Genomic DNA, 26,622 nt, shown 5'->3' with positions numbered 1-26,622 from the left:
ATTGTGACAGCCCTCCCTGAACTCACCTCCAAGAAAATGCCCAAGAAAGTGAACTGGACTGTGGAATGCCAACAGGCCTTTGACACCCTGAAACAAGCAATGTGCTCAGCACCAGTTCTAAAAGCTCCAGATTATTCTAAGCAGTTCATTGTGCAGACTGATGCCTCTGAACATGGGATAGGGGCAGTTTTGTCCCAAACAAATGATGATGGCCTTGACCAGCCTGTTGCTTTCATTAGCAGGAGGTTACTCCCCAGGGAGCAGCGTTGGAGTGCCATTGAGAGGGAGGCCTTTGCTGTGGTTTGGTCCCTGAAGAAGCTGAGACCATACCTCTTTGGGACTCACTTCCTAGTTCAAACTGACCACAGACCTCTCAAATGGCTGATGCAAATGAAAGGTGAAAATCCTAAACTGTTGAGGTGGTCCATCTCCCTACAGGGAATGGACTTTATAGTGGAACACAGACCTGGGACTGCCCATGCCAATGCAGATGGCCTTTCCAGGTTCTTCCACTTAGAAAATGAAGACTCTCTTGGGAAAGGTTAGTCTCATCCTCTTTCGTTTGGGGGGGGGGTTGTGTAAGGAAATGCCTCCTTGGCATGGTTGCCCCCTGACTTTTTGCCTTTGCTGATGCTATGTTTACAATTGAAAGTGTGCTGAGGCCTGCTAACCAGGCCCCAGCACCAGTGTTCTTTCCCTAACCTGTACTTTTGTATCCACAATTGGCAGACCCTGGCATCCAGATAAGTCCCTTGTAACTGGTACTTCTAGTACCAAGGGCCCTGATGCCAAGGAAGGTCTCTAAGGGCTGCAGCATGTCTTATGCCACCCTGGAGACCTCTCACTCAGCACAGACACACTGCTTGCCAGCTTGTGTGTGCTAGTGAGGACAAAACGAGTAAGTCGACATGGCACTCCCCTCAGGGTGCCATGCCAGCCTCTCACTGCCTATGCAGTATAGGTAAGACACCCCTCTAGCAGGCCTTACAGCCCTAAGGCAGGGTGCACTATACCATAGGTGAGGGTACCAGTGCATGAGCATGGTACCCCTACAGTGTCTAAACAAAACCTTAGACATTGTAAGTGCAGGGTAGCCATAAGAGTATATGGTCTGGGAGTCTGTCAAACACGAACTCCACAGCACCATAATGGCTACACTGAAAACTGGGAAGTTTGGTATCAAACTTCTCAGCACAATAAATGCACACTGATGCCAGTGTACATTTTATTGTAAAATACACCACAGAGGGCACCTTAGAGGTGCCCCCTGAAACTTAACCGACTGTCTGTGTAGGCTGACTAGTTCCAGCAGCCTGCCACACCAGAGACATGTTGCTGGCCCCATGGGGAGAGTGCCTTTGTCACTCTGAGGCCAGTAACAAAGCCTGCACTGGGTGGAGATGCTAACACCTCCCCCAGGCAGGAGCTGTGACACCTGGCGGTGAGCCTCAAAGGCTCACCCCTTTGTCACAGCCCAGCAGGGCACTCCAGCTTAGTGGAGTTGCCCGCCCCCTCCGGCCACGGCCCCCACTTTTGGCGGCAAGGCTGGAGGGAACAAAGAAAGCAACAAGGAGGAGTCACTGGCCAGTCAGGACAGCCCCTAAGGTGTCCTGAGCTGAAGTGACTCTAACTTTTAGAAATCCTCCATCTTGCAGATGGAGGATTCCCCCAATAGGGTTAGGATTGTGACCCCCTCCCCTTGGGAGGAGGCACAAAGAGGGTGTACCCACCCTCAGGGCTAGTAGCCATTGGCTACTAACCCCCCAGACCTAAACACGCCCTTAAATTTAGTATTTAAGGGCTACCCTGAACCCTAGAAAATTAGATTCCTGCAACTACAAGAAGAAGGACTGCCTAGCTGAAAACCCCTGCAGAGGAAGACCAGAAGACGACAACTGCCTTGGCTCCAGAAACTCACCGGCCTGTCTCCTGCCTTCCAAAGATCCTGCTCCAGCGACGCCTTCCAAAGGGACCAGCGACCTCGACATCCTCTGAGGACTGCCCCGGCTTCGAAAAGACAAGAAACTCCCGAGGACAGCGGACCTGCTCCAAGAAAAGCTGCAACTTTGTTTCCAGCAGCTTTAAAGAACCCTGCAAGTTCCCCGCAAGAAGTGTGAGACTTGCAACACTGCACCCGGCGACCCCGACTCGGCTGGTGGCGATCCAACACCTCAGGAGGGACCCCAGGACTACTCTAAGACTGTGAGTACAAAAACCTGTCCCCCCTGAGCCCCTACAGCGCCGCCTGCAGAGGGAATCCCGAGGCTTCCCCTGACCGCGACTCTTTGAATCCTAAGTCCCGACACCTGGGAGAGACCCTGCACCCGCAGCCCCCAGGACCGGAAGGACCGGACTTTCACTGGAGGAGTGACCCCCAGGAGTCCCTCTCCCTTGACCAAGTGGAGGTTTCCCCGAGGAACCCCCCCCTTGCCTGCCTGCAGCGCTGAAGAGATCCCTAGATCTCCCATTGACTTCCATTACAAACCCGACGCTTGTTTCTACACTGCACCCGGCCGCCCCCGCGCTGCTGAGGGTGAAATTTCTGTGTGGGCTTGTGTCCCCCCCGGTGCCCTACAAAACCCCCCTGGTCTGCCCTCCGAAGACGCGGGTACTTACCTGCAAGCAGACCGGAACCGGGGCACCCCCTTCTCTCCATTCTAGCCTATGTGTTTTGGGCACCACTTTGAACTCTGCACCTGACCGGCCCTGAGCTGCTGGTGTGGTGACTTTGGGGTTGCTCTGAACCCCCAACGGTGGGCTACCTTGGACCAAGAACTAAGCCCTGTAAGTGTCTTACTTACCTGGTTAACCTAACAAATACTTACCTCCCCTAGGAACTGTGAAAATTGCACTAAGTGTCCACTTTTAAAACAGCTATTTGTGAATAACTTGAAAAGTATACATGCAATTTTGATGATTTGAAGTTCCTAAAGTACTTACCTGCAATACCTTTCGAATGAGATATTACATGTAGAATTTGAACCTGTGGTTCTTAAAATAAACTAAGAAAAGATATTTTTCTATATAAAAACCTATTGGCTGGATTTGTCTCTGAGTGTGTGTACCTCATTTATTGTCTATGTGTATGTACAACAAATGCTTAACACTACTCCTTGGATAAGCCTACTGCTCGACCACACTACCACAAAATAGAGCATTAGTATTATCTATTTTTACCACTATTTTACCTCTAAGGGGAACCCTTGGACTCTGTGCATGCTATTCCTTACTTTGAAATAGCACATACAGAGCCAACTTCCTACAGCTCCCAGGAATGCTTCGGCACGCAATGGAAATCTTCAAGGAGCCGGTCAAGAGTAGAGCAATAACACCAAGGGTGGAATAGAAATATAAAGCACCTCCCACAGACCCTGTTTTCATCACCTCGCAGCTGCCACCAGATTCCGTCGTAGTAGGAGCAGCTTGCAAGAGAGCCAACTCCCACACATCTGGGGATGCACCACCCCCAGATAAAGAGAGCCGCAAGTTCGATGCAGCCGGAAAGAGAGTCGCAGTACAAGCTGCAAACCAGTGGCGCATCGCTAACTCACAAGCACTACTTGCGCGCTATGACAGAGCCCATTGGGACGAGATGCAACACCTCATTGAGCATCTACCCAAAGAGCTACAAAAAAGGGCGAAACAGGTGGTTGAGGAAGGACAGAACATATCTAATAATCAGATACGCTCCTCTATGGATGCAGCGGACACAGCTGCAAGAACAATTAACACATCTGTGAATATAAGAAGGCACGCATGGCTACGAACGTCTGGTTTTAAACCAGAGATACAGCAGGCAGTGCTCAATATGCCATTCAATGAGAAACAACTGTTCGGACCAGAAGTGGACACGGCAATTGAGAAACTCAAAAAGGACACTGACACTGCTAAAGCCATGGGCGCACTCTACTCCCCGCAGAGCAGAGGCACTTACAGCACCTTCCGCAAAACAACCTTTAGAGGGGGGTTTCGGGGTCAGGCCACACAAGCCAGCACCTCACAGACAACACCGTCCAGCTACCAGGGACAGTACCAGAGGGGAGGCTTTCGGGGCCAATACAGAGGACAATTCCCTAGGAATAGGGGAAAATTTCAAAGCCCCAAAACCCCTACAACCAAGCAGTGACTCACATGTCACTCATCCCTTCCACACAACACCAGTGGGGGGAAGAATAGGTCAGTATTACCAAGCATGGGAGGAAATAACTACAGACACTTGGGTCTTAGCAATTATCCAACATGGTTATTGCATAGAATTTCTACAAATCCCTCCAAACATACCACCAAAAGCACAGAATTTATCAAAACAACATTCAGACCTTCTGGAAACAGAAGTTCAAGCATTATTGCAAAAGAACGCAATAGAACTAGTACCAGAAACACAAATAAACACAGGAGTTCTGATGGATACAACCACCTGTGGATTCCTCACCTAATGAATACTCCCATGGCGCCAGCATTCAACGGAAATCTTCTTACTAGTCTCTGCACGTCGACGAGGACGTCACTCTAGCCCACGCGACGCCGTCTGACGTCATACAGGCAATAAGAGGTCCTCGACGACGTGCGGACGTCGGTTCCCTTTTTTCCATGCATTCGAAACGGTTATCTTCGAGGGAGCAACTGTTACTTTTGTGGTTACAGTGTATTTTTGCTGCGTAGTCTTTCGCTGTGGTAATAATGTCGCAGAGAAAGTCTGGATTCAAGCCTTGTCGTGAGTGTGGAGGCAAGATGTTGGTGACGGATCCTCATTCCGATTGCCTTTGGTGTTTGAGCTCCGACCACGACGTCTCGACTTGTGATTCATGCCAGCACATGAATCCAAAGGCCCTCAAGGAACGTGAGGCGAGCTGTTTATGGCGAAATCGAAGGAGAAGCATCACAAGAAGTCTTGTTCTCCAAGACATTGGCGTCATCGAGACTCCCGGCGCCGTAGGGAATCTCGGCGTCATTCGAAGGAGACTCGTTCCAGGTCTTCGGATCGGCGCCGAAGGACATGGGAGATCAGTCCCACGGTTACGCCGCATCCTTCGACGCCGTTGCCCTCTCCGGCGTCTCCAACTTCACCTGGACAGGCGTCGGTGATTGAGGTATTGGAGCCTCAGGTGTTTTCTCCGGCGTTGCAGACGTCGAGGCCGGCGTCGGGGTCGCCTCCGAGACAGGCACCCCAGTATCCGGCTTTTCCCACCCCTTGAGCCGATAGTTCCGCATTCTTGAATGCGATGTATGCCATCTTCCAACAGATGGCTCCAGGGGGTGCTCCGGCTGGGCCTTTGGCTTTTTCATTGGGTGATCCTGCGCCTCTTCGGCCGGCACCCTTTATGCCCTTTCTCCCTTTTGGGAACGTGGGCTCGGCGCCAGTGTCGGCGCCGGTGGCCGCTCCGGTGGCTTCAGAAGGATTGGCCCCGGGGATTTCCATCCTGTCGACGTCGGGATTTCGGCCTGTGACTCCGGTGGGTCCATCTGCTTCAACTGCTCTTTCGTCGGCGCCGAAGTTACCTGTGGCGCCGGACGCGGCGTCGGTGGCTTCTGAAGATCGGCGCCGATCTTCGACTTCGGCGGAGTCATTGTCGACTCCGCGTATTGAACAACGGCTTCATTCGAGGAGATGTGCTCTCCGTGTATTAGAGGAGCAGGAGTACCAACGAGCCCTGGAGGAAGGAGAGCTAGAGGACTCGGGTGATGGGCTGCGTGGTCTGGAGTCGGCCAGTGGGCTGGGCACTTCCCCTGAGTGGGATCTTTCGTCCCCGGGAGAATACACGGAGGAGGCTGCTTCCTTTCATGCAGTGGTACGGAAGGCAGCTGGTTTTTTGGACCTGCCGTTGCCGGTGGTGGAGGCTAAACAAAACCTTCTAACAGTGGTGCTACATCCGGCCTCATCTGCGGCGGAGCCTCTTTTGCCATTTAATGACGCTCTGCTGGATCCGGTGTTAGAGGTGTGGAAGAGGCCGGCATCTTCCCCAGCAGTTCACAGAGCCGTGGCCAGGAGGTATCGGGCGGCTCCGACTGACCCTGGTTTTCTGTCTAGACACCCTATGCCGGAGAGCTTGGTGGTGCAGGCCTCCTGTTCATCCAAGTCAGCGCCTGGTTCTTTCCCGACGGTGCCTGGGGACAGAGATTCAAAGAAACTAGAGGCGCAGTCCAAGAAGATTTTTTTCGTCCTGCAGTCTGGCGTTAAAGGCCACCAACGCAACCTGTATCCTGGGGAGGTATATTCATGCTCTGATGGATGACATTTCCTCATCATTTACAGAGCTTCCCCAGGGTCTTTTGGATCTTGTTTCAAATGCCCAGGCTGCTGCGACCCAGATTATCCAGACGGGACTGGATACCACCGACTCGGTAGCCAGAGCAATGGGCACAACTGTGGTGGCAAGGAGACAGGCCTGGCTCCGTAACTCGGGCTTTTCTGCGGATGTACAGTCCACATTGTTGGATCTCCCGTTTGATGGGGACAAACTGTTTGGAGCCAAGGCTGATTCGGCCTTGGAACGTTTTAAGGAAAGCAGGGCCACGGCTAAGTCGTTAGGGCTCCAAGCTCCTTCTTCCACGGCCTCTTCCAGATTTTTCAGGAGGTTTCGTGGATTTGGGCGTGGCTCTTCCTCCTCTTCCTTTCGGGGAAGATATCAGCAACCTGCCTCTTCCCATCCCTATAGATCTTTTAGGGGGAGAGGTAGGGTCCGCACCAGAGGAGCCTCTCAGCAGCACTCTGCCTCTTCCTCCATCCTCTGGCGGGGTGCAGCAGGGGAAGCAGCCTTAGGCTTCCACCATTTCCCACTCACTCCTCTCCTGTAGGGGGAAGATTACAGCATTTTCTCACCAAATGGAAGACTGTTACAACGGACACTTGGGTTCTCAGTATTGTGGGAAAAGGCTACACCCTTCCCTTTCGGGAGTTCCCGCCCCTCATCCCGCCCCGTCCTTCTTATTGTTCAGAAGAACACCTCCTGTTGCTAGAACAGGAGTTACAAGCCCTCCTTTCAAAGGGCGCGGTGGAGTTGGTCCCAGAGCAGGAAAGGGGTCGAGGATGTTACTCAAGGTATTTCATGATTCCCAAGAAGGATGGTCGTTTGAGACCAATCCTGGACCTGAGGATCTTGAATTGGTTCCTCAAGCAGGAAAAGTTCAAGATGCTGACCCTAGCACAGGTGCTTTTGGCGTTGAACAAGGAAGACTGGATGGTGTCTGTCGACTTGCAGGATGCTTACTTTCATATCCCGATACTCAAGTCACACAGGAAGTATCTCCGGTTTGTGGTGGGATCGCAGCACTATCAGTTTGCGGTCCTTCCGTTTGGTCTTACTTCAGCACCTCGAGTCTTCACGAAGGTGATGTCGGTGGTTGCGGCAGAACTCAGAAGGAAGGGGATAGCAGTATTCCCTTACTTGGACGACTGGTTGATCAAAGCCAAGTCCCCGGAGCTTGTGTCGCATCATCTGCAGTCAACAACCCAGTTGTTGTTCGACCTGGGTTTTTCGGTGAACGAGCCCAAATCTCACCTAGAGCCCTCTCAGCGCCTCCTGTTCATAGGGGCAGTACTGGATACAACATTGGATCGGGCCTTTCCTCCGCCTCAGCGGATTCAAGATATTCAGGATTTGGTTCCAATGTTTCGAAATGGAGCGATAGTTCCAGTCCTCAAGGTCCTTCGTCTGCTCGGTCTGTTTGCCTCCTGCATTCGGTTGGTCACGCATGCTCGCTGGCACATGAGGGCTCTTCAGTGGTGCCTCCGAAGGCAGTGGTCTCAACACAAAGGGGATCTAGAGAGTACTGTCAAGATCTCCAGAGATGCTGCTGTGGATTTGAAGTGGTGGATTGCAAGCAACAATCTTTCACAAGGAAAGCCGTTCCAGCAGTCGCCACCAGTGGCCACAGTCATAACGGATGCTTCCACTCTAGGGTGGGGAGCTCATCTGGGGGATCTGGAGATCAAAGGACTTTGGTCTCCAGAGGAACAGATGTTTCACATCAATCTGTTGGAGTTACGGGCTGTACGTCTGGCTCTCAAGGCCTTCCTCCCTTCCCTTCGTGGTCAGTCGGTACAGGTCCTAACGGACAATACTACCACGATGTGGTACATAAACAAGCAGGGAGGAGTGGGGTCGTACCTTCTCTGCAGAGAAGCTCTTCGACTATGGTCCTGGGCAAAGGACTATCAGATTTGCTTGATAGCAAACCATCTGGCCGGAGTCTTGAACGTGCGTGCGGACAGTCTCAGTTGCCAATTCTCGGCTGACCACGAATGGCGTCTCCATCCAGATCAAGTGCGTTTAATCTTCCAGAGGTGGGGGTTTCCTCGGGTAGATCTGTTTGCCACTCGAGAGAACGCGCATTGTCCGTTATTCTGCAGCCTCCAGTATCCGATGCAGGGAGCGTTGGGGGACGCGTTTCAAATAACCTGGTGCGGCCAGTTGCTTTACGCGTTTCCTCCCATACCCTTGATTCCTCGAGTATTGAGGAAGATTCGCCAGGACCGGGCTCTAGTCATCCTAATAGCTCCGGATTGGCCAAGGAGGGTATGGTACTCCAACCTTCTCCAACTCTCAATGTGCCCTCCGCTCCGTCTCCCTGTCAGGGCAGACCTCCTCTCGCAGTCGCAGGGGCAGGTTCTACACCCCAACCTCCAGAGTCTGCACCTACATGCCTGGAGATTGAACGGGGCAACCTGAGTTCCTTCTCTCTCCCGCCTGAGGTAGTGGATGTTATATTAGCGGCCAGGCGACACTCCACTAAATCTATCTACGCTAATAGATGGTCTAAATTTGTTGCGTGGTGTGGAGAGAGGCAGATTGATCCTTTGCATGCTCATCTATCGGACGTTTTGTCTTTTGCTCTGTCTCTAGCGCAGAAAGGTTGTGCAGTGGCTACCATTAAGGGTTATTTATCGGCCTTGTCAGCCTTCATATGTCTTCCAGACCAACCATCTTTATTTAAATCCCCTATTGTTATCAGATTCTTGAAAGGTCTTCTAAATAAATATCCTCCAAAGCCATTCGTTATGCCGCAATGGGATTTGTCCTTGGTCCTGACTTTCCTTATGGGGTCCCCTTTTGAACGTATGCATTCTTGCCCCTTAAGGTATTTGGTTTTAAAAACAGTCTTCCTGATAGCTATAACATCAGCAAGGAGAGTGAGTGAGTTGCAGGCCTTATCAGTAAAACCTCCTTATACAACTTTTTATGGGGATAAGGTGGTGTTGAGGACCAAGGCTGCTTTCCTCCCGAAGGTTGTTTCACCCTTCCATTTGGCTCAGGCAGTTACTTTGTCCACGTTCTATCCTCCGCCTCATCCTTCCAAAGAGGAAGAAAGACTGCACCGTCTGGACCCAAAGAGGGCGTTGAGCTTCTTTATTGATAGAACAAAGGATTTCAGGCTGGAGGATCAGCTGTTTATTGGATACGTGGGCAAGAGGAGAGGAAAGGCAGTCCACAAGAGAACACTATCCAGGTGGGTTGTTCTTTGCATTAAAATCTGTTACTCTTTGGCAAAGAAGGATCCTCCTGAGGGCATTAGAGCTCATTCCACCAGAGCTAAGTCGGCCACTTCGGCCTTGGCCAGAGGTGTTCCTGTGGTCGACATCTGCAAGGCCGCAACTTGGTCGTCCCTTCACACTTTTGCAAATCATTACTGTTTGGATTCTGAGGTTAGAAGGGACGGCCATTTTGCACGGTCAGTGCTGCAGGATTTCTTGGTTTGACCATTTAGGCACCCACCGCCGGGCGTGGTACTGCTTTGGGACTCTATTCATTAGGTGAGGAATCCACAGGTAGTTGTATCCATCAGAAGAACGAGTTACTTACCTTCGGTAACGACTTTTCTGGTGGATACATTAGCTACCTGTGGATTCCTCACGGTCCCACCCGCCTCCCCGTTGCCTTTCTGGTTTTGCCAAGTAATCCTTGAGTACGCTCCTCTTGGTCTTTGAGGGTGCAATAGATGTTGTATATATTATATGTATATATGTATATATCTTTGTGTATATACTTGATGTGTAGATATATATTTTAAAAAGAGAGAGTTATATATATATATATATATAAAAGATTTACAGTTATTCATGCAATGTTGTGTATTTTTACAATGTAATGGGATGTTGCCTTGCTCTTTCATTGCATTGCCTGGTTGTTCTCATGCACGTAAAAAATGATTGGTACTGACGTCCGCACGTCGTCGAGGACCTCTTATTGCCTGTATGACGTCAGACGGCGTCGCGTGGGCTAGAGTGACTTCCTCGTCGACGTGCAGAGACTAGTAAGAAGATTTCCGTCGAATGCTGGCGCCATGGGAGTATTCATTAGGTGAGGAATCCACAGGTAGCTAATGTATCCACCAGAAAAGTCGTTACCGAAGGTAAGTAACTCGTTCTTTATTCACTGTACTTCCTAATACCAAAAAAGGACAAAACACTGAGACCAATCCTAGACCTCAGAACACTAAACACCTACATCAAATCAGAACACTTTCACATGGTCACGCTACAAGAGGTGTTACCATTGCTAAAGCAACAGGACTACATGACAACCTTAGATCTCAAAGACGCGTATTTCCACATACCAATACATCAGTCGCACAGGAAATACCTCAGGTTTGTATTCAAAGGAATACATTACCAATTCAAAGTATTGCCGTTTGGTTTAACAACCGCACCAAGAGTCTTTACAAAATGTCTAGCAGTAGTGGCTGCACACATCAGAAGGCAGCAAATACACGTATTCCCGTATCTAGACGACTGGCTAATCAAGACCAACTCACTGACAAGGTGCTCACACCACACAAATCAGGTCATACAAAACCTCTACAAACTCGGTTTCACCATCAACTATGCAAAATCACACATTCTGCCGTGCAAAGTACAACAATACCTAGGAGCCATAATAGACACAACAAAAGGATTAGCCACTCCAAGTCCACAAAGAATTAAAAATTTCATCAAGATCATACAACGCATGTATCCAACACAGAGAATACAAGCAAAAATTATATTACAACTTCTAGGCATGATGTCCTCATGCATAGCCATTGGCCCGAACACAAGACTGCACATGAGGCCCTTACAACAGTGCCTAGCATCACAATGGTCACAAGCACAGGGTCACCTTCTAGATCTGGTGTTGATAGACCGCCAAACATACCTCTCGCTTCTATGGTGGAACAGTATAAATTTAAACAAAGGGCGGCCTTTCCAAGACCCAGTGCCACAATACGTAATAACGACAGATGCTTCCATGACAGGGTGGGGAGCACACCTCGATCAACACAGCATACAAGGACAATGGGACGTACATCAAACAAAACTGCACATAAATCACCTGGAACTGCTAGCAGTTTTTCAAGCACTAAAAGTATTCCAACCAATCATAACTCACAAATACATTATTGTCAAAACAGACAACATGACAACAATGTATTATCTAAACAAACAGGGGGGGACACACTCAACGCAGCTGAGCCTTCTAGCACAAAAGATATGGCGATGGGCAATTCACAACCACGTTCGCCTAATAGCACAGTTTATTCCAGGGATCCAGAATCAACTTGCAGACAATCTCTCTCGAGATCACCAACAAGTCCACGAATGGGAAATTCACCCCCAAATTCTAAACACTTACTTCAAACTCTGGGGAACACCTCAAATAGACCTATTTGTAACAAAAGAGAACGCAAAATGCCAAAACTTTGCATCCAGATACCCACACAGGCAGTCCCAAGGCAATGCCCTATGGATAAACTGGTCAGGGATATTTGCATACGCTTTTCCCCCTCCCCCTCTCCCTCTCCTTCCATATCTAGTAAACAAATTGAGTCAAAACAAACTCAAACTCATACTGATAGCACCAACATGGGCAAGGCAACCCTGGTACACAACACTGCTAGACCTGTCAGTAGTACCCCATGTCAGGTTGCCCAACAGACCAGATCTGTTAACACAACACAAACAACAGATCAGGCATCCAGATCCAGCATCGCTCAATCTAGCAATCTGGCTCCTGAAATCCTAGAATTCGGACACTTAGACCTTACACAAGAATGTATGGAAGTCCTAAAGCAGAAGACCATCTACTAGGCACTGCTATGCAAGCAAATGGAAAAGGTTTGTTTGCTACTGCCATCATAATCAAATCCAACCACTACACGCATCTCCAAAGGATGTAGTGGGTTACTTGCTACACTTACAAAAATCAAACCTAGCCTTCTCTTCCATTAAAATACACCTTGCGGCAATATCTGCATACCTGCAGATTACCTATTCAACTTCACTATTTAGGATACCGGTCATTAAAGCATTTATGGAAGGCCTTAAAAGAATTATACCTACCACCAAGGACACCACCCGTTCCTTCATGGAACCTCAATGTTGTCTTAACAAGACTCATGGGTCCACCTTTTGAACCCATGCACTCTTGCGCATTACAGTTCCTAACCTGGAAAGTTGCATTTCTCATCGCCATCACATCTCTACGGAGAGTAAGCGAAATTCAAGCGTTTACAATACAAGAACCTTTTATCCAAATACACAAAAATAAGGTAGTCCGAAGGACCAATCCTACATTTTTACCAAAGGTTATTTCACTGTTCCACCTAAATCAAACTGTAGAACTACCAGTGTTCTTCCCACAGCCAGACTCCGTAGCTGAGAGGGCACTACATACATTAGATGTCAAAAGAGCACTAATGTACTACATTGACAGAACAAAAGACATCAGAAAGACTAAACAACTATTTATTGCATTCCAAAAACCTCATGCAGGAAACCCAATATCAAAACAAGGTATAGCCAGATGGATAGTTAAGTGCATCCAAATCTGCTACCTTAAAGCAAAAAGACAGCTGCCCATTACACCAAGGGCACACTCAACCAGAAAGAAAGGCGCTTCCATGGCCTTTCTAGGAAATATTCTAATGCACGAAATATGTAAGGCAGCCACATGGTCTACGCCTCACATGTTCACCAAGCACTACTGTGTAGACGTGCTATCCGCACAAGAAGCCACAGTAGGTCAAGCCGTGTTAAGAACCTTATTTCAAACTACTTCCACTCCTACAGGCTGAGCCACCGCTTTTGGGGAGATAACTGCTTACTAGTCTATGCACAACATGTGTATCTACAGCGACAGATGCCATCAAACTGAAAATGTCACTTACCCAGTGTACATCTGTTCGTGGCATCAGTCGCTGAAGATTCACATGTGCCCACCCGCCTCCCCGGGAGCCTGTAGCCGTTCGGAAGTTAGCTTAAGCTTTGTACATTTGTAAATATATTATTTAAACCTTAAATAGGTACATACTTATTCACTCCATTGCATGGGCACTATTACTACAACACAACTCCTACCTCACCCTCTGCGGGAAAAACAATCTAAGATGGAGTCGACGCCCATGCGCAATGGAGACAAAGAGGAGGAGTCCCTCGGTCCCGTGACTCGAAAGACTTCTTCGAAGAAAAACAACTTGTAACACTCCGACCCAACACCAGATGGCGGGCTATGCACAACATGTGAATCTTCAGCGACTGATGCCACGAACAGATGTACACTGGGTAAGTGACATTTTCATTTTCTATACAAAAACCTATTGGCCTGGAATTGTCTCTGAGTGTGTGTTCCTCATGTATTGCCTGTGTGTGTACAACAAATGCTTAACACTACTCCTTTGATAAGCCTACTGCTCGACCACACTACCACAGAATAGAGCATTAGTATTATCTCTTTTTGCCACTATCTTACCACTAAGGGGAACCCTTGGACTCTGTGCATACTATTCCTTACTTTGAAATAGTGCATACAGAGCCAACTTCCTACAATTGCGTATTATCAATTATCCACAGTGGCTATTGCCCCTCCAACCATTCCACCACGTTACCACAAATTGTCCCCAGAACACAAAGTTCGGTTAAAACAGGAAGTACAATCCCTACTGCTAAAACAAGCAATAGAATTGGTCCCACATTCTCAACGGGTAACAGGAGTATACTCACTATACTTCCTCATCCCCAAACAAGATGTCACTCTAAGGCTTATACTAGACCTCAGGCCTCTGTCTATACATCCTGTCAGAACATTTTCACATGTTAACCCTGTCGGATGTCATGCCACTACTACAGAAACAAGATTACATGACTGCTTTTGACCTCAAAGATGAGTATTTCCATATACCCATTCATCCAGCTCACAGAAAATACCTCTGGTTCGTCATAGCATGAAAATATTACCAGTTCAAAGTTTTGCCATTCAGCATAAAAGCTCCAAGGGTGTTAACAAAACGTCTAGCAGTAGTAGCAGCCTACTTAAGAAGACAACACATTCACGTCTTTCCATATCTAGACGATTGGCTAATAAAATCAAGCAATTTTACACAATGCCAACACCACACTCATTATGAAAAACAAACCCTGTGCACACTAGGGTTCACGCTAAATTACCAAAAATCACACCTTCAACCAGCACAAGTACAAACTTACCTAGGTGTGTTCTAAATACTCAAAGCCTTAGCATATCCAAATAAAGGATACAGGCTTTCCAAAATCTCATCCCACACATACAGCCAAATCAACAATACACTGTGAGATTTATCATGAAAATTCTAGGAATGTTGGCATTCCACATGGAAGACTAAACATGAGACCCTTACAACATGGCATGGTTACCCCCTAACTTTTTGCCTTTGCTGATGCTAAGTTATGATTTAAAAGTGTGCAGGGACCCTGCTAACCAGGCCCCAGCACAGTGTTCTTTCCCTAAACTGTACCTTTGTCTCCACAATTGGTACAACCCTGGCACTCAGGCAAGTCCCTTGTAACTGGTACCCCTGGTACCAAGGGCCCGATGCCAGGGAAGGTCTCTAAGGGCTGCAGCATGTCTTATACCACCCTCAGGACCCCTCACTCAGCACATGCACACTGCCTCTCAGCTTGCGTGTGCTGGTGGGGAGAAAATTACTAAGTCGACATGGCACTCCCCTCAGAGTGCCATGCCCACCTCACACTGCCTGTGGCATAGGTAAATCACCCCTCTAGCAGGCCTTACAGCCCTAAGGCAGGGTGGACTATACCACAGGTGAGGGCATATGTGCATGAGCACTATGCCCCTACAGTGTCTAAGCAAAACCTTAGACATTGTAAGTGCAGGGTAGCCATAAGAGTAAATGGTCTGGGAGTTTGTCAAACACAAACTCTTCTGCACCATAATGGCTACACTAAAAACTGGGAAGTTTGGTATGAAACGCCTCAGCACAATAAATGCACACTGATGCCAGTGTGCAATTTATTGTAACATACACCCAGAGGGCATCTTCAGGATGCCCCTGAATACCTACCCGACTTCCAGTGTAGGCTGACCAGTTTCTGTCAGCCTGCCACACACCAGACATGTTGCTGGCCACCTGGGGATGGGAGAGAGTGACTTTGTCACTCTGTGGCCAGAAACAAAGCCTGTACTGGGTGGAGGTGCTTCTCACCTCCCCCTGCAGGAACTGTAACCCCTGGCGGTGAGCCTCAAAGGCTCACCCCCTTTGTTACAGCGCCCCAGGGCATCCCAGCTGGTGGAGATGTCCGCCCCTCCGGCCACTGCCCCCACTTTTGGCGGCAAGGCTGGAGGAGATAATGAGAAAACCAAGGAGTTACCCACCAGTCAGGACAGCCCTAAGGTGTCCTGAGCTGAGGTGACACCTACCTGTAGAAATCCTCCATCTTGAGTTTGGAGGATTCCCCCAATGGGATTAGGGATGTGCCCCCCTCCCCACAGGGAGAAGGCACAAAGAGGGTGTAGCCACCCTCAAGGACAGTAGCCATTGGCTTACTGCCCTCCCAGACCTAAACACACCCCTAAATTCAGTATTTAGGGGCTCCCCAGATCCCAGGCTATCAGATTCCTGCAACCTGAAGAAACAAGGACTGCTGACCTACAAGCCTGCAGAGGACGAGGAAGACAACTGCTTAGGCCCCAGCCCTACCGGCCTGTCTCCAACTTCGGAAACCTGCTCCAGTGATACATCCGACAGAGACCAGCGACCTCTGAAGCCTCAGATGGACTACCCTGGACTAAAGGACCAAGAAACCCCAGTTAACAGCGGCCCTGTTCAAAACCAGCTACTTCTTTGCATCAAAGAAGCAACTTTCAAAGACTGCACGTTTCCCGCTGGAAGTGTGAGACTTCACACTCTGCACCAACACCCCCGGCTCGAGATCCAGAGAACAAACACTTCAGGGAGGACTCCCCGGCGACTGCGAGCCTGTGAGTAACTAGAGATGACCCCCCCCAACCCGTTCAGCGACACCTGCCGAGAGAATACAGAGGCTCCCCCTGACCGCCTGTAACAAGGGACCCGATTCCTGGAACCAACACTGCACCCGCAGCCCCCAGGACCTGAAGGAGCCGAACTTCAGCGCAGGAGTGACCCCAGGCGACCATCTACCTAGCCCAGGTTGTGGCTGTCCCGAGAAGCCCCCCCCCCCCCCCCCTGTGGCTGCCTACACCGCTAGAGTGACCCCCAGGTCCCTCCTTTGTCTTCTACCTGAAACCCGATGCCTGCTTTGCACACTGCAAGCGGACACCCCTGTGCCAATGAGGGTGTGTTTTGTCTGCCTACTTGTGTCTCCCCCCTCCCCCCAGTGCTCTACAAATCCCCCTTGGTCTGCCCCCTGAGGACGCAGGTACTTATCTGCTGGCAGACTGGAACCGGAGCACCCTTGTTCTCCATAGGCACACATGTGTTTTGGGCACCTCTTTGACCTCTGCACCTGAGCTGCTGGTGTGGTAACTTTAGGGTTGTCTTGAACCCCCAATGGTGGGCTGCCTATGCCCCAGAACTGAGACTTGTAAGTGTTTTACTTACCTCCTAATCTAACTTTTACTTACCTCCCCCAGGAACTGTTGATTTTTGCACTGTCCACTTTGAAAATAGCTTATTGCCATTTTTACAAAGACTGTATATGATATTGCTTTTATTCAAAGTTCCTAAAGTATCTAAGTGAAGTACCTTGCATTTTAAGTGTTTACTGCAAATCCTGAACCTGTGGTTTTTAAAATAAATAAGAAAATATATTTTTCAATATAAAAACCTATTGGCCTGGAGTAAGTCTTTGAGTGTGTGTCCCTCATTTATTGCCTGTGTGTACAACAAATGCTTAACACTACCCCCTGATACGCCTACTGCTCAACCACACTACTACCAAATAGAGCCTTAGAATTATCTAATTTTGCCACTATCTTACCTCTAAGGGGACCCATTGGACTCTGTGCACACTATTTCTTACTTTGAAATAGTATATACAGAGCCAACTTCCTACAGCAAGTCTCCAGTGTAAAAGGGACTATGCAGTACTTGTAGTGCAACAACCGCAGCATCACCGCGGTCCAGTTGCTCTGTAGTTTGGGGCACGACCATAACATGTGTAACAGGTCTGCATCCAGTAGGTGGCAGCGTGGACATTTTGCATGGGTCTGATGAAAGTATCAGTATATTTTAACAGGGCATAAATAGGCATGGTGGATAATAAAATAATGTATAAGATGGAATTAGTCATTGCGCAGCACCTTTGATGGGATTTCCAGTAGGCTGGACCATTGCCTGTCTGTACGGTGTGCCCCGAGCAGTCTCCCATCGGTCACGGAGTAATGAGTGGTGGGGAGGTGTGATGTCTTGGGGAATCTGCCAGCCAATGCACCAAGTGTCTACCAGTGACTGCCGTGTAAGTATTGCAGGGTCAAGTGTGTGTGGGAGGCTCTTGGGCTCTTCACTCCCCATGCCTGCCACAGCGTGTCACTGATGGAGCAGTGTAGGAGGAAACCTCCATGAGGTGTATACCATTCTCCTCCTTCAAGGTGTCCTAGACGAGGAGAGTATGGTTGTCATATAGATCCCTTAATGTGTAAATTCCAGCTGCCTGTGATGTAGTGTGAGCCACGTGGCTTCCCCAGTAGGGCATTGGCCGGTGCTTAGAGAATCATCTTTTTATTGAGATGAAGGCTTCTACGGAAGTAGCGATACGCTACATGCAGTAGTGGGCCTTTAGGTGTGGGATGCTTAGCGCAAGGATAGAATACGCAAAGTATGTCAGGAAGCTTCCAAGGTGGGGACAATGTGGCCATGTCATTCGAGTTTCGAGCAGCTAACTAACAAAATATCCACTGCAATTGGGCTCCAAGGTAGTGGATTTCAAATTTTTGGAGTGCAAGTCAGTCCTGGCCCATGTCTCTGTATAGTTTGGTAAGTGCTACCCTGCAGCTGGAGTTGTGCCTTATAATGTCCCCGATGGTGCACTTGAAAGAGCAAGAGGAGGAGGCTGGAATATGCAAATGGAGGTTAACAAAAAAAATTCGAGCAGGCAAAGTAGAGCAACCATTTTTAAAAGGTGTCTGACAGAGGCAATCTTTTAAAAGGCCAGTTGAGATTTCTGAGAGGCCTTCTTGCACAGTAGGTTCCCATCTAGTAGATTACTATCTGAGTGGTAGACCTGTATCCCAAATTAACTGAAGGTGTCTGGTTGCTAGAGCACGGATGGAACAGAGGGGATTGGGCCAGGATTAGACGTTGTAGTCAAGAATGGAAAAAAACAGGGTTTGGACCAGTTAACCAGGAGAACGGGCAATGCTGCAAAGGTGGTAAGCGTGGCAGAGATGGGTGTGGGAAAGTGAGAAAGTTTGCACAGGTCAATAAGGAGAATGTCCGTGTGAAGGGATACCACATGCGTACTGTCACCCATGGGTATTCCCCACTCATGTCCCTGGGCGTGGAGAGCTATAGCCAGGGGCTCTACAGCCAGAGTGAAGAGGAGTCTGGAATGAGACACCCTTCCTCCCCATGTTAATACGGGCAGATATCAGAGGCGCGTGGTGTGTAGTGCTTCTTGTAGAGCCTGAGCAGACTGGGTACTAGTAATGAGGCTTAAGCTTATAGAATACCAATGTTAGTCCATCGGGCCGGGGGTTTGACCTGTAGCAAGGACTTAAATACCATGCTGAATCTCCATCAATGTGATGGGTTCCTAATGTTCCAACTGCTGATCCAGTGTAGTCGGAGGCAAGGATAGCTCATATAAAAATTAGTCCATGGCAGCTAGGGAGACCATACCCACATCATAATTCTTTGTACTCTCTTAGTATAGTATGTTGCAGGGTGCTTATATTGCTTAGCAATGGACTTTTCTTATGCGCTGTTCTTTCTTCCCTCTGCTTTCTATGACAGTATACCATATAAGATAAGCAATTAGTTATTTGCTGGTCCTTGAATCTGTTAGTTCATCTAAACAGGCATATTTGAGCTCCACTTGGTTCTGCCACCTAGTGCTTCAACTTTGGCTTTTCTTTTTTGTTCATGTTAAAGTCCGTATTGAACATTAGCCCTTTGCTCTATGAGATGCTTAACAAACTGACTCTTTCCTTGGCAGGTTCCGGAAGAAATGGAAGATAAAGAGTTTGCTGTCATTCTTCAGGATGAGCCTCTTCAGCCTCTTGCGCTTGTCCCTTTAACAGAGGAAGAACAGGTAGGATTGTCAGCAGTGTGGTATTTGGGGGGGGGGGGGAGGGGGGGAGAGGTGGGGTGGTAGTTCAGAGATTAAAAACAAGGACGGGTGCTGAAGTACAAGTTTGCATAGTATTGTAATAGATTTATGTACTGGAGAAATGTTAGTATGTTGTCAATGATGATGGCACGCATCATCAAATCAGTATCAGGTAAATATGTTCTTAGATACACAGAGACCCAGCTCAGTAACCCTAACTAGCTGAACACATGCATTGTGGTACATTTTTTTAAAAATAACTATTTTATTGGGTTTTCATAAACAAGACATGTATAAGTGTGTCATATAGATAGACCCAGAGAGCAACTGGTGGAATGTACATCAGAAGTGCAGTTGACATATATGCAGCTTAGTCAGTATAACAGGTAGATATTTCACTTCCACAGTTATTGAACATAATGGTGCAGATAACAATACAGTATAAAGTAGTACATGTCTGGAAAACAAACCCCCTACTCCCTCATCCAACTAAACATATCTGCCATATTCCCCAGCAACTCGTAATTTTGGAAAAAAATAAGAACGGAATGAATAATGAATTGGAGAAGGTCCCATTGTGTAACTGACAAAATAACCCAGTGTCCACCATGCAAAACAAGTGTTGGGGGGGGGGAGGGAGGAGGAATCCTCAGTGATATTAGTCAACCAAAGATTTCAACTTTGTGCCGCATGGGATTAGTCACTGTCCTCTCCCTGCGCTGTAAAGCTTTCTAAAACGGCATCTCATTCCATGGCTATGGGCTGTTTATACAGTCATTTATTCCTCTCTACTGAGTGAAGAACTCTAAGCTAATTCCCATTGCCAGACCTTTTCTTGCATCCATTCACTAAAGGTGTGGAGGAAGAGGAGGATTTCCAATGGCGTGTTATCTGCCAGAAGAAGCACTAGGTCTATGAATTGTGTTGACGTTTTTTATGTTTTGGGTCTAGAGTAGAGTCCTAACACAGTGTTCCATTACGTCTCAATAAGGACTAGGTCCTTCCTGATGTTAACCCAGTAAGGAAGCAGCATGGCACAGGACTACAACACGTGTGCCATCTTTGCGAGCACAGGAGGAGGGTTGGAGAGAGAACATCTAGTGTAATTTTGAAGATGTAAGGTATGAACCTACTGTTTTGGAATATTAAGCTTGGATATCCCATTAAGAAATTCCATTCTTCGTTGTGGAATACATGGCATGGTCGGTTTCCCATGTGACCCTCCGTGGGGTAAAAGACATGCAAGTGGGATTGTATGCCTCTGTAGAGCCATTTAACTAAATGCCTACTAGTTCCCATGTGCTGTTGTGATGTGAGCGTGTGTAATGAAGAGGGTCCCTGGTAGCTCATGGAGTTGTGTAAAGTCCTGATGGGATAACCTCATACTATCCTGTAGGAAAGTGCCACTGCTGGCTTTGGTAGCCCCCCCCCCCCCCCCCCCCCCCCCACATACACACACACACACACACTTTTGCCTTTTGTTAATGCCAGTTATAATTGAAAGTGTGTTGGGGCCCTGCTAACCAGGCCCCAGCACCAGTGTTCTTTCCGTAAAACTGTACTTTTGTTGCCACAATTGGCACAACCCTGGCACACAGATAAGTCCCCTGTAAAAGGTACACTTGCTACCAAGGGCCAGGGAAGGTTCCTGAGGGCTGCAGCATATATTATGCCACCCTCAGGGAAGTTGTTTCTTAGTTGCAAAGTTGTTGGGAATGAGAGACCTCCCTAATCCTATTGGGAGAATCCTCCAAAACAGAATGGGGGATTTCTTAAGACAGGGGGTCACCTCAGCTCAGGACACCTTAGGGGCTCTCCTGACTGGTGGGTGACTCCTCTTTGTTTTTCATTACTCCAGTATTGGAACTTTCATAGATTCACATGCTTGAATCCTTCCCCGTCGTCGAGATGGAAGCCCTGGTAAATCAAAACAGCTATACACATAAGCTACTGCAATGAAAAAAGGCCTAAAGGCGTTCACCTTAGTAGGCTGTCCTTATCACTATGAGTAAAAAGGACTAAAGCAAGGCCCAGCCAATCAGGCTTCCCCTCCCTCTAGAACCCCCCCAGAGAGGAGCTCCCTTCCCTCAGATATTCTACCGCACGTCGTGCTAGGGAGTCTCCAGTGAACTCTCTGAAGATTTGACTGAGCAGAAGTTCATTTCTACTATTTTTCTTCAGAAAAGAGCATTTCCTACAGCAAGTAAGGTGTCCTCTTCTTACTTTACTTAAGGGAGCTCTATTTTGAGGATAATTCATAATGTCCGATATAGAAAAGCCTTTTCAGAGCCTGTAAGACCTGTGGGGGGGGGGGGGAAAGACTTCACTTTGAGGACCCACACAAGGACTGCATTTATTGCTTCTACCCTGACCATGTGGCCAAAGACTGCAAGGTTTGCAGGACCTTTTCCAACAAAACCCTCAAAGACAGAGAGGGTAGACTACTAATTTGGCTCCAGAAGTTGAAGTCCAGATCTAATCCAGTGTCCGGTTCTGACAATGAGGAATCTACAACGTCCTCCAGAAAACCACAGAAAAGAGGCAGATCTCCTCAAGCCCACCACTCTGAGGATCTACCTAAAAAGTCTCATAAAAAGACCAAACTGGTGTCTTCTAAAGCTGGCAGTCCTTCCAGTTCTCCTCACAGGAGTTCTCTTTCTTTTTCTGGGGGCCCCTAAATACTCCATTTAGGGGTGTGTTTAGGTCTGGGAGGGCAGTAGCCAATGGCTACTGTCCTTGAGGGTGTGTAGGAAGTTGGCTCTGTATGCACTATTTCAAAGTAAGGAATAGTATGCACAGAGTCCAAGGGTTCCCCTTAGAGGTAAGATAGTGGCAAAAAGAGATAATACTAATGCTCTATTTTGTGGTAGTGTGGTCGAGCAGTAGGCTTATCAAAGGAGTAGTGTTAAGCATTTGTTGTACATACACACAGGCAATAAATGAGGAATACACACTCCGAGACAATTCCAGGCCAATAGGTTTTTGTATAGAAAAATAAATTTTCTTAGTTTATTTTAAGAACCACAGGTTCAAATTCTACATGTAATACTTTGCATGAAAGGTATTGCAGGTAAGTACTTTAGGAACTTTGAATAATCACAATAGCAGATATACTTTTCAAATAAAACACATATAGCTATTTTAAAACTAGACAGTGCAATTTTCACAGTTCCTAGGGGAGATAAGTAATGGTTAGTTCTTGCAGGTAAGTAAACCACCTAGGGGTTCAAGTTTGGGTCCAAGGTAGCCCACCGTTGGAGGTTCAGAGCAACCCCAAAGTTACCACACCAGCAGCTCAGGGCCGGTCAGGTGCAGAGTTCAAAGTGGTGCCCAAAACGCATAGACTTCAATGGAGAAGGGGGTGGCCTGGTTCCGGTCTGCCAGCAGGTATGTACCCGTGTCTTCGGAGGGCAGACCAGGGGGGTTTTGTAGGGCACCGGGGGGGGGGGAACACAAGTTAGCACAGAAAGTACACCCTCAGCAGCACGGGGGCGGCCGGGTGCAGTGTTCAGACACGCGTCTGGTTTGTAATAGGTTTCAATGGGAGACCAAGGGGCCTCTTCAGCGATGCAGGCAAGGGGGTGCTCCTCGGGGTAGCCACCACCTGGGCAAGGGAGAGGGCCTCCTGGGGGTCACTCCTGCACTGGAGTTCTGATCCTTCAGGTCCTGGGGGCTGCGGGTGCAGGGTCTTTTCCAGGCGTCGGGATCTGAGAGTCAGGCAGTCGCGGTCAGGGGGAGCCTTGGGATTCCCTCTGCAGGTGTCGCTGTGGGGGCTCAGGGGGGACAACTTTGGTTACTCACAGTCTCGGAGTCGCCGGGGAGTCCTCCCTGAAGTGTTGTTTCTCCACAAGTCGAGCCGGGGGCGTCGGGTGCAGAGTTGCAAGTCTCACGCTTCTGGCGGGAAATGCAGTTGTCTTGAAGTTGCTTCTTTGGTAACAAAGTTGCAGTCTTGGGTGAACAGGGCTGCTGTTCTCTGGAGTTTCTTGGTCCTTTTAGAGCAGGGCAGTCCTCTGAGGATTCAGAGGTCGCTGGTCCTGGGGAAAGCGTCGCTGGAGCAGTTTTCTTCCGAAGGGGGGAGACAGGCCGGTAGAGCTGGGGCCAAAGCAGTTGGTGTCTCCGTCTTCTCTGCAGGGTTTTTCAGCTCAGCAGTCCTCTTCTTCTTAGGTTGCAGGAATCTAGTTTCCTAGGTTCTGGGGAGCCCCTTAATACTGAATTTAGGGGTGTGTTTAGGTCTCGGAGGGCAGTAGCCAATGGCTACTGTCCGTGAGGGTGGCTACACCCTCTTTGTGCCTCCTCCCTGAGGGGAGGGGGGCACATCCCTATTTCTATTGGGGGAATACTCCATCTGCAAGATGGAGGATTTCTAAAAGTCAGTGTCACCTCAGCTCAGGACACCTTAGGGGCTGTCCTGACTGGCCAGTGACGACTCCTTGTTTTTCTCATTATCTCTCCTGGACTTGCCGCCAAAAGTGGGGGCTGTGTCCAGGGGGCGGGCATCTCCACTAGCTGGAGTGCCCTGTGGCCTTGTAACACGAAGCCTGAGCCTTTGAAGCTCACTGCTAGGTGTTACAGTTCCTGCAGGGGGGAGGTGTGAAGCACCTCCACCCAGAGCAGGCTTTTGTTTCTGTCCTCAGAGAGCACAAAGGCCCTCACCACATGGGGTCAGAAACTAGTCTCTCAGCAGTAGGCTGGCACAGACCAGTCAGTCCTGCACTGAACAATTGGGTAAAATACAGGGGGCATCTCTAAGATGCCCTCTGTGTGCATTCTTTAATAAATCCAACACTGGCATCAGTGTGGGTTTATTATTCTGAGAAGTTTGATACTAAACTTCCCAGTATTCAGTGTAGCCATTATGGAGCTGTGGAGTTCGTTTTTGACAGACTCCCAGACCATATACTCTTATGGCTACCCTGCACTTAGTGTCTAAGGTTTTGTTTAGACACTGTAGGGGCATAGTGCTCATGCACATATGCCCTCACCTGTGGTATAGTGCACCCTGCCTTAGGGCTGTAAGGCCTGCTAGAGGGGTGACTTACATATGCCACAGGCAGTGTGAGGTTGGCATGGCACCCTGAGGGAAGTGCCATGTCGACTTAGTCATTTTCTCCCCATCAGCACACACAAGCTGGCAAGCAGTGTGTCTGTGCTGAGTGAGGGGTCCCTTAGGTGGCATAAGACATGCTGCAGCCCTTAGAGACCTTCCCTGGCATCAGAGCCCTTGGTACCAGGGGTACCAGTTACAAGGGACTTACCTGGATGCCAGGGTTGTGCCAATTGTGGAGACAATGGTACATTTTAGGTGAAAGAACACTGGTGCTGGGGCCTGGTTAGCAGGGTCCCAGCACACTTCTCAGTCAAGTCAGCATCAGTATCAGGCAAAAAGTGGGGGGTAACTGCAACAGGGAGCCATTTCTTTACAGGGTGGCTACACCCTCTTTGTGCCTCCTCCCTGTGGGATGGGGGGCACATCCCTAATCCTATTGGGGTAATCCTCCTTCTACAAGATGGAGGCTTTCTAAAAGTAAGAGTCACCTCAGCTCAGGACACCGTAGGGGTTGTCCTGACTGGTGGGTGACTCCTCCTTGTTTTCCTCATTATCTCCTCCAGCCTTGCCACCAAAAGTGGGTGCAGTGGCCGGAGGGGCGGGCATCTCCACTAGCTGGGATGACATGTGGCGCTGTAACAAAGGGGGTGAGCCTTTGAGGCTCACCGCCAGGTGTTACAGTTCCTGCAGGCGGAGGTGAGAAGCACCTCCACCCAGTACAGGCTTTGTTCCTGGCCACAGAGTGACAAAGACACCCTCCCGATGCAGCCAGCAACATGTCTGGTGTGTGGCAGGCTGGCAGAAACTAGTCAGCCCACACTGGAAGTCGGGTATGTTTTCAGGGGGCATCTCTAAGATGCCATCTGGGTGTATTTTACAACAAATTGCACACTGGCATCAGTGTGCATTTATTGTGCTGAGAAGTTTGATACCAAACTTCCCAGTTTTCAGTGTAGCCATTATGGAACTGTGGAGTTCGTGTTTGACAAACTCCCAGACCATATACTCTTATGGCTACCCTGCACTTAAAATGTCTAAGGTTTTGCTTAGACACTGTAGGGGCATGGTGCTCATGCACCTATGCCCTCACCTATGGTATAGTGCACCTTTAATACCTTTGTCGGTGGGCATTGGCGGATCCTCCATTTGGTGTCTTTGTGATGTCATTGCACTTCTTCCGGATGTTCACACCAGACATTTTATTCGAAGGATGAGTTGTTTATTTTGTACTTAAGAATTTCCTATAGTCTTCATGGAAGTACACAATTGCAAGTGCTTTTCTATCATGGTTGTGCATGTTTTTCAAGTTTTGTCCTTCGGTTAGTTCATTTTTTAATATGCATTGGTTCTAGAGTTGACTTAACTTGCACTTTCTTTTCATCCTGATTTCCTGATGTTGCTCCTGTTCCTGTTTCATACAGCATTTCTTTCCAGTCTTCTACAATTTCTGCCTGTTTGTCTTTCTTCACACTTGCGAAAAGGGCAAAACTTTTCTTCTAGCACTTGAAACATTCTTTTGGTGTGTGTATGGTAACCTCCAATCCTTGTTTCCACAGAGGAACTTTTCGATGTCTGTGAACAGTGTTGCTGTGCTGCGACTCATGGGTAAAGGAGCTGGGCTCCCCCCAGGAGGTGTCGCCCGCGGGCGGGGCAGTGCCCGTGGAAGAGGTGAGCCACTTTTTTTTGCTCAGTAAACATATATGCAGACCTTCCAACTGTGTCATAAAGAGTATATATTCATAGCAGTCAAAAATAAAGAGCATTGTTTACTCTCTCAAGCCCTTAAGGATGAAGGTCTGTCCAGTGGCGAGGAAATGATCTACGATACTGAAGGTACCATTAAGAAATCAGGGGCCATACATTGATAAATCAATCCATTTTCTGCCACAAGAGGCAGAGGCACCAAAATAAACGTAGGTAGAATCCCTGACAGAACACCCCCCACTTCAAAATTGAGGGTGGATTCTTGGCTAAACAGAGCAATTACTATCAAAGAAATGAAGGTGTGTAGGAGGCTGGGTTAGTGTGTGGTGGACACCCTCGGTGTCACCCCTTTTAGTGGGTCCAGGCAGCCTTT

At 48.5% G+C, this 26,622-nt stretch overlaps 1 protein-coding gene across 1 annotated transcript in view; it reads left to right on the top strand.

Moving 5' to 3' along the window:
- Window positions 1-26,622, top strand: part of GIGYF1 (GRB10 interacting GYF protein 1) — a 656,843-nt gene that overhangs the window by 103,931 nt on the left and 526,290 nt on the right. The window contains exons 6-7 of the mRNA XM_069215543.1: window positions 19,385-19,480; window positions 26,102-26,213. Coding sequence (XP_069071644.1) covers window positions 19,385-19,480; window positions 26,102-26,213 — 208 coding nt within the window. The remainder of the gene's footprint in view (window positions 1-19,384; window positions 19,481-26,101; window positions 26,214-26,622) is intronic.

Source organism: Pleurodeles waltl, chromosome 12, assembly GCF_031143425.1.
Source record: "Pleurodeles waltl isolate 20211129_DDA chromosome 12, aPleWal1.hap1.20221129, whole genome shotgun sequence".
Classification (NCBI taxonomy): Eukaryota; Metazoa; Chordata; class Amphibia; order Caudata; family Salamandridae; genus Pleurodeles; species Pleurodeles waltl.
Note: the sequence above shows the minus strand (reverse complement) of the source record. Positions and strands in the feature narration are given on the sequence as shown.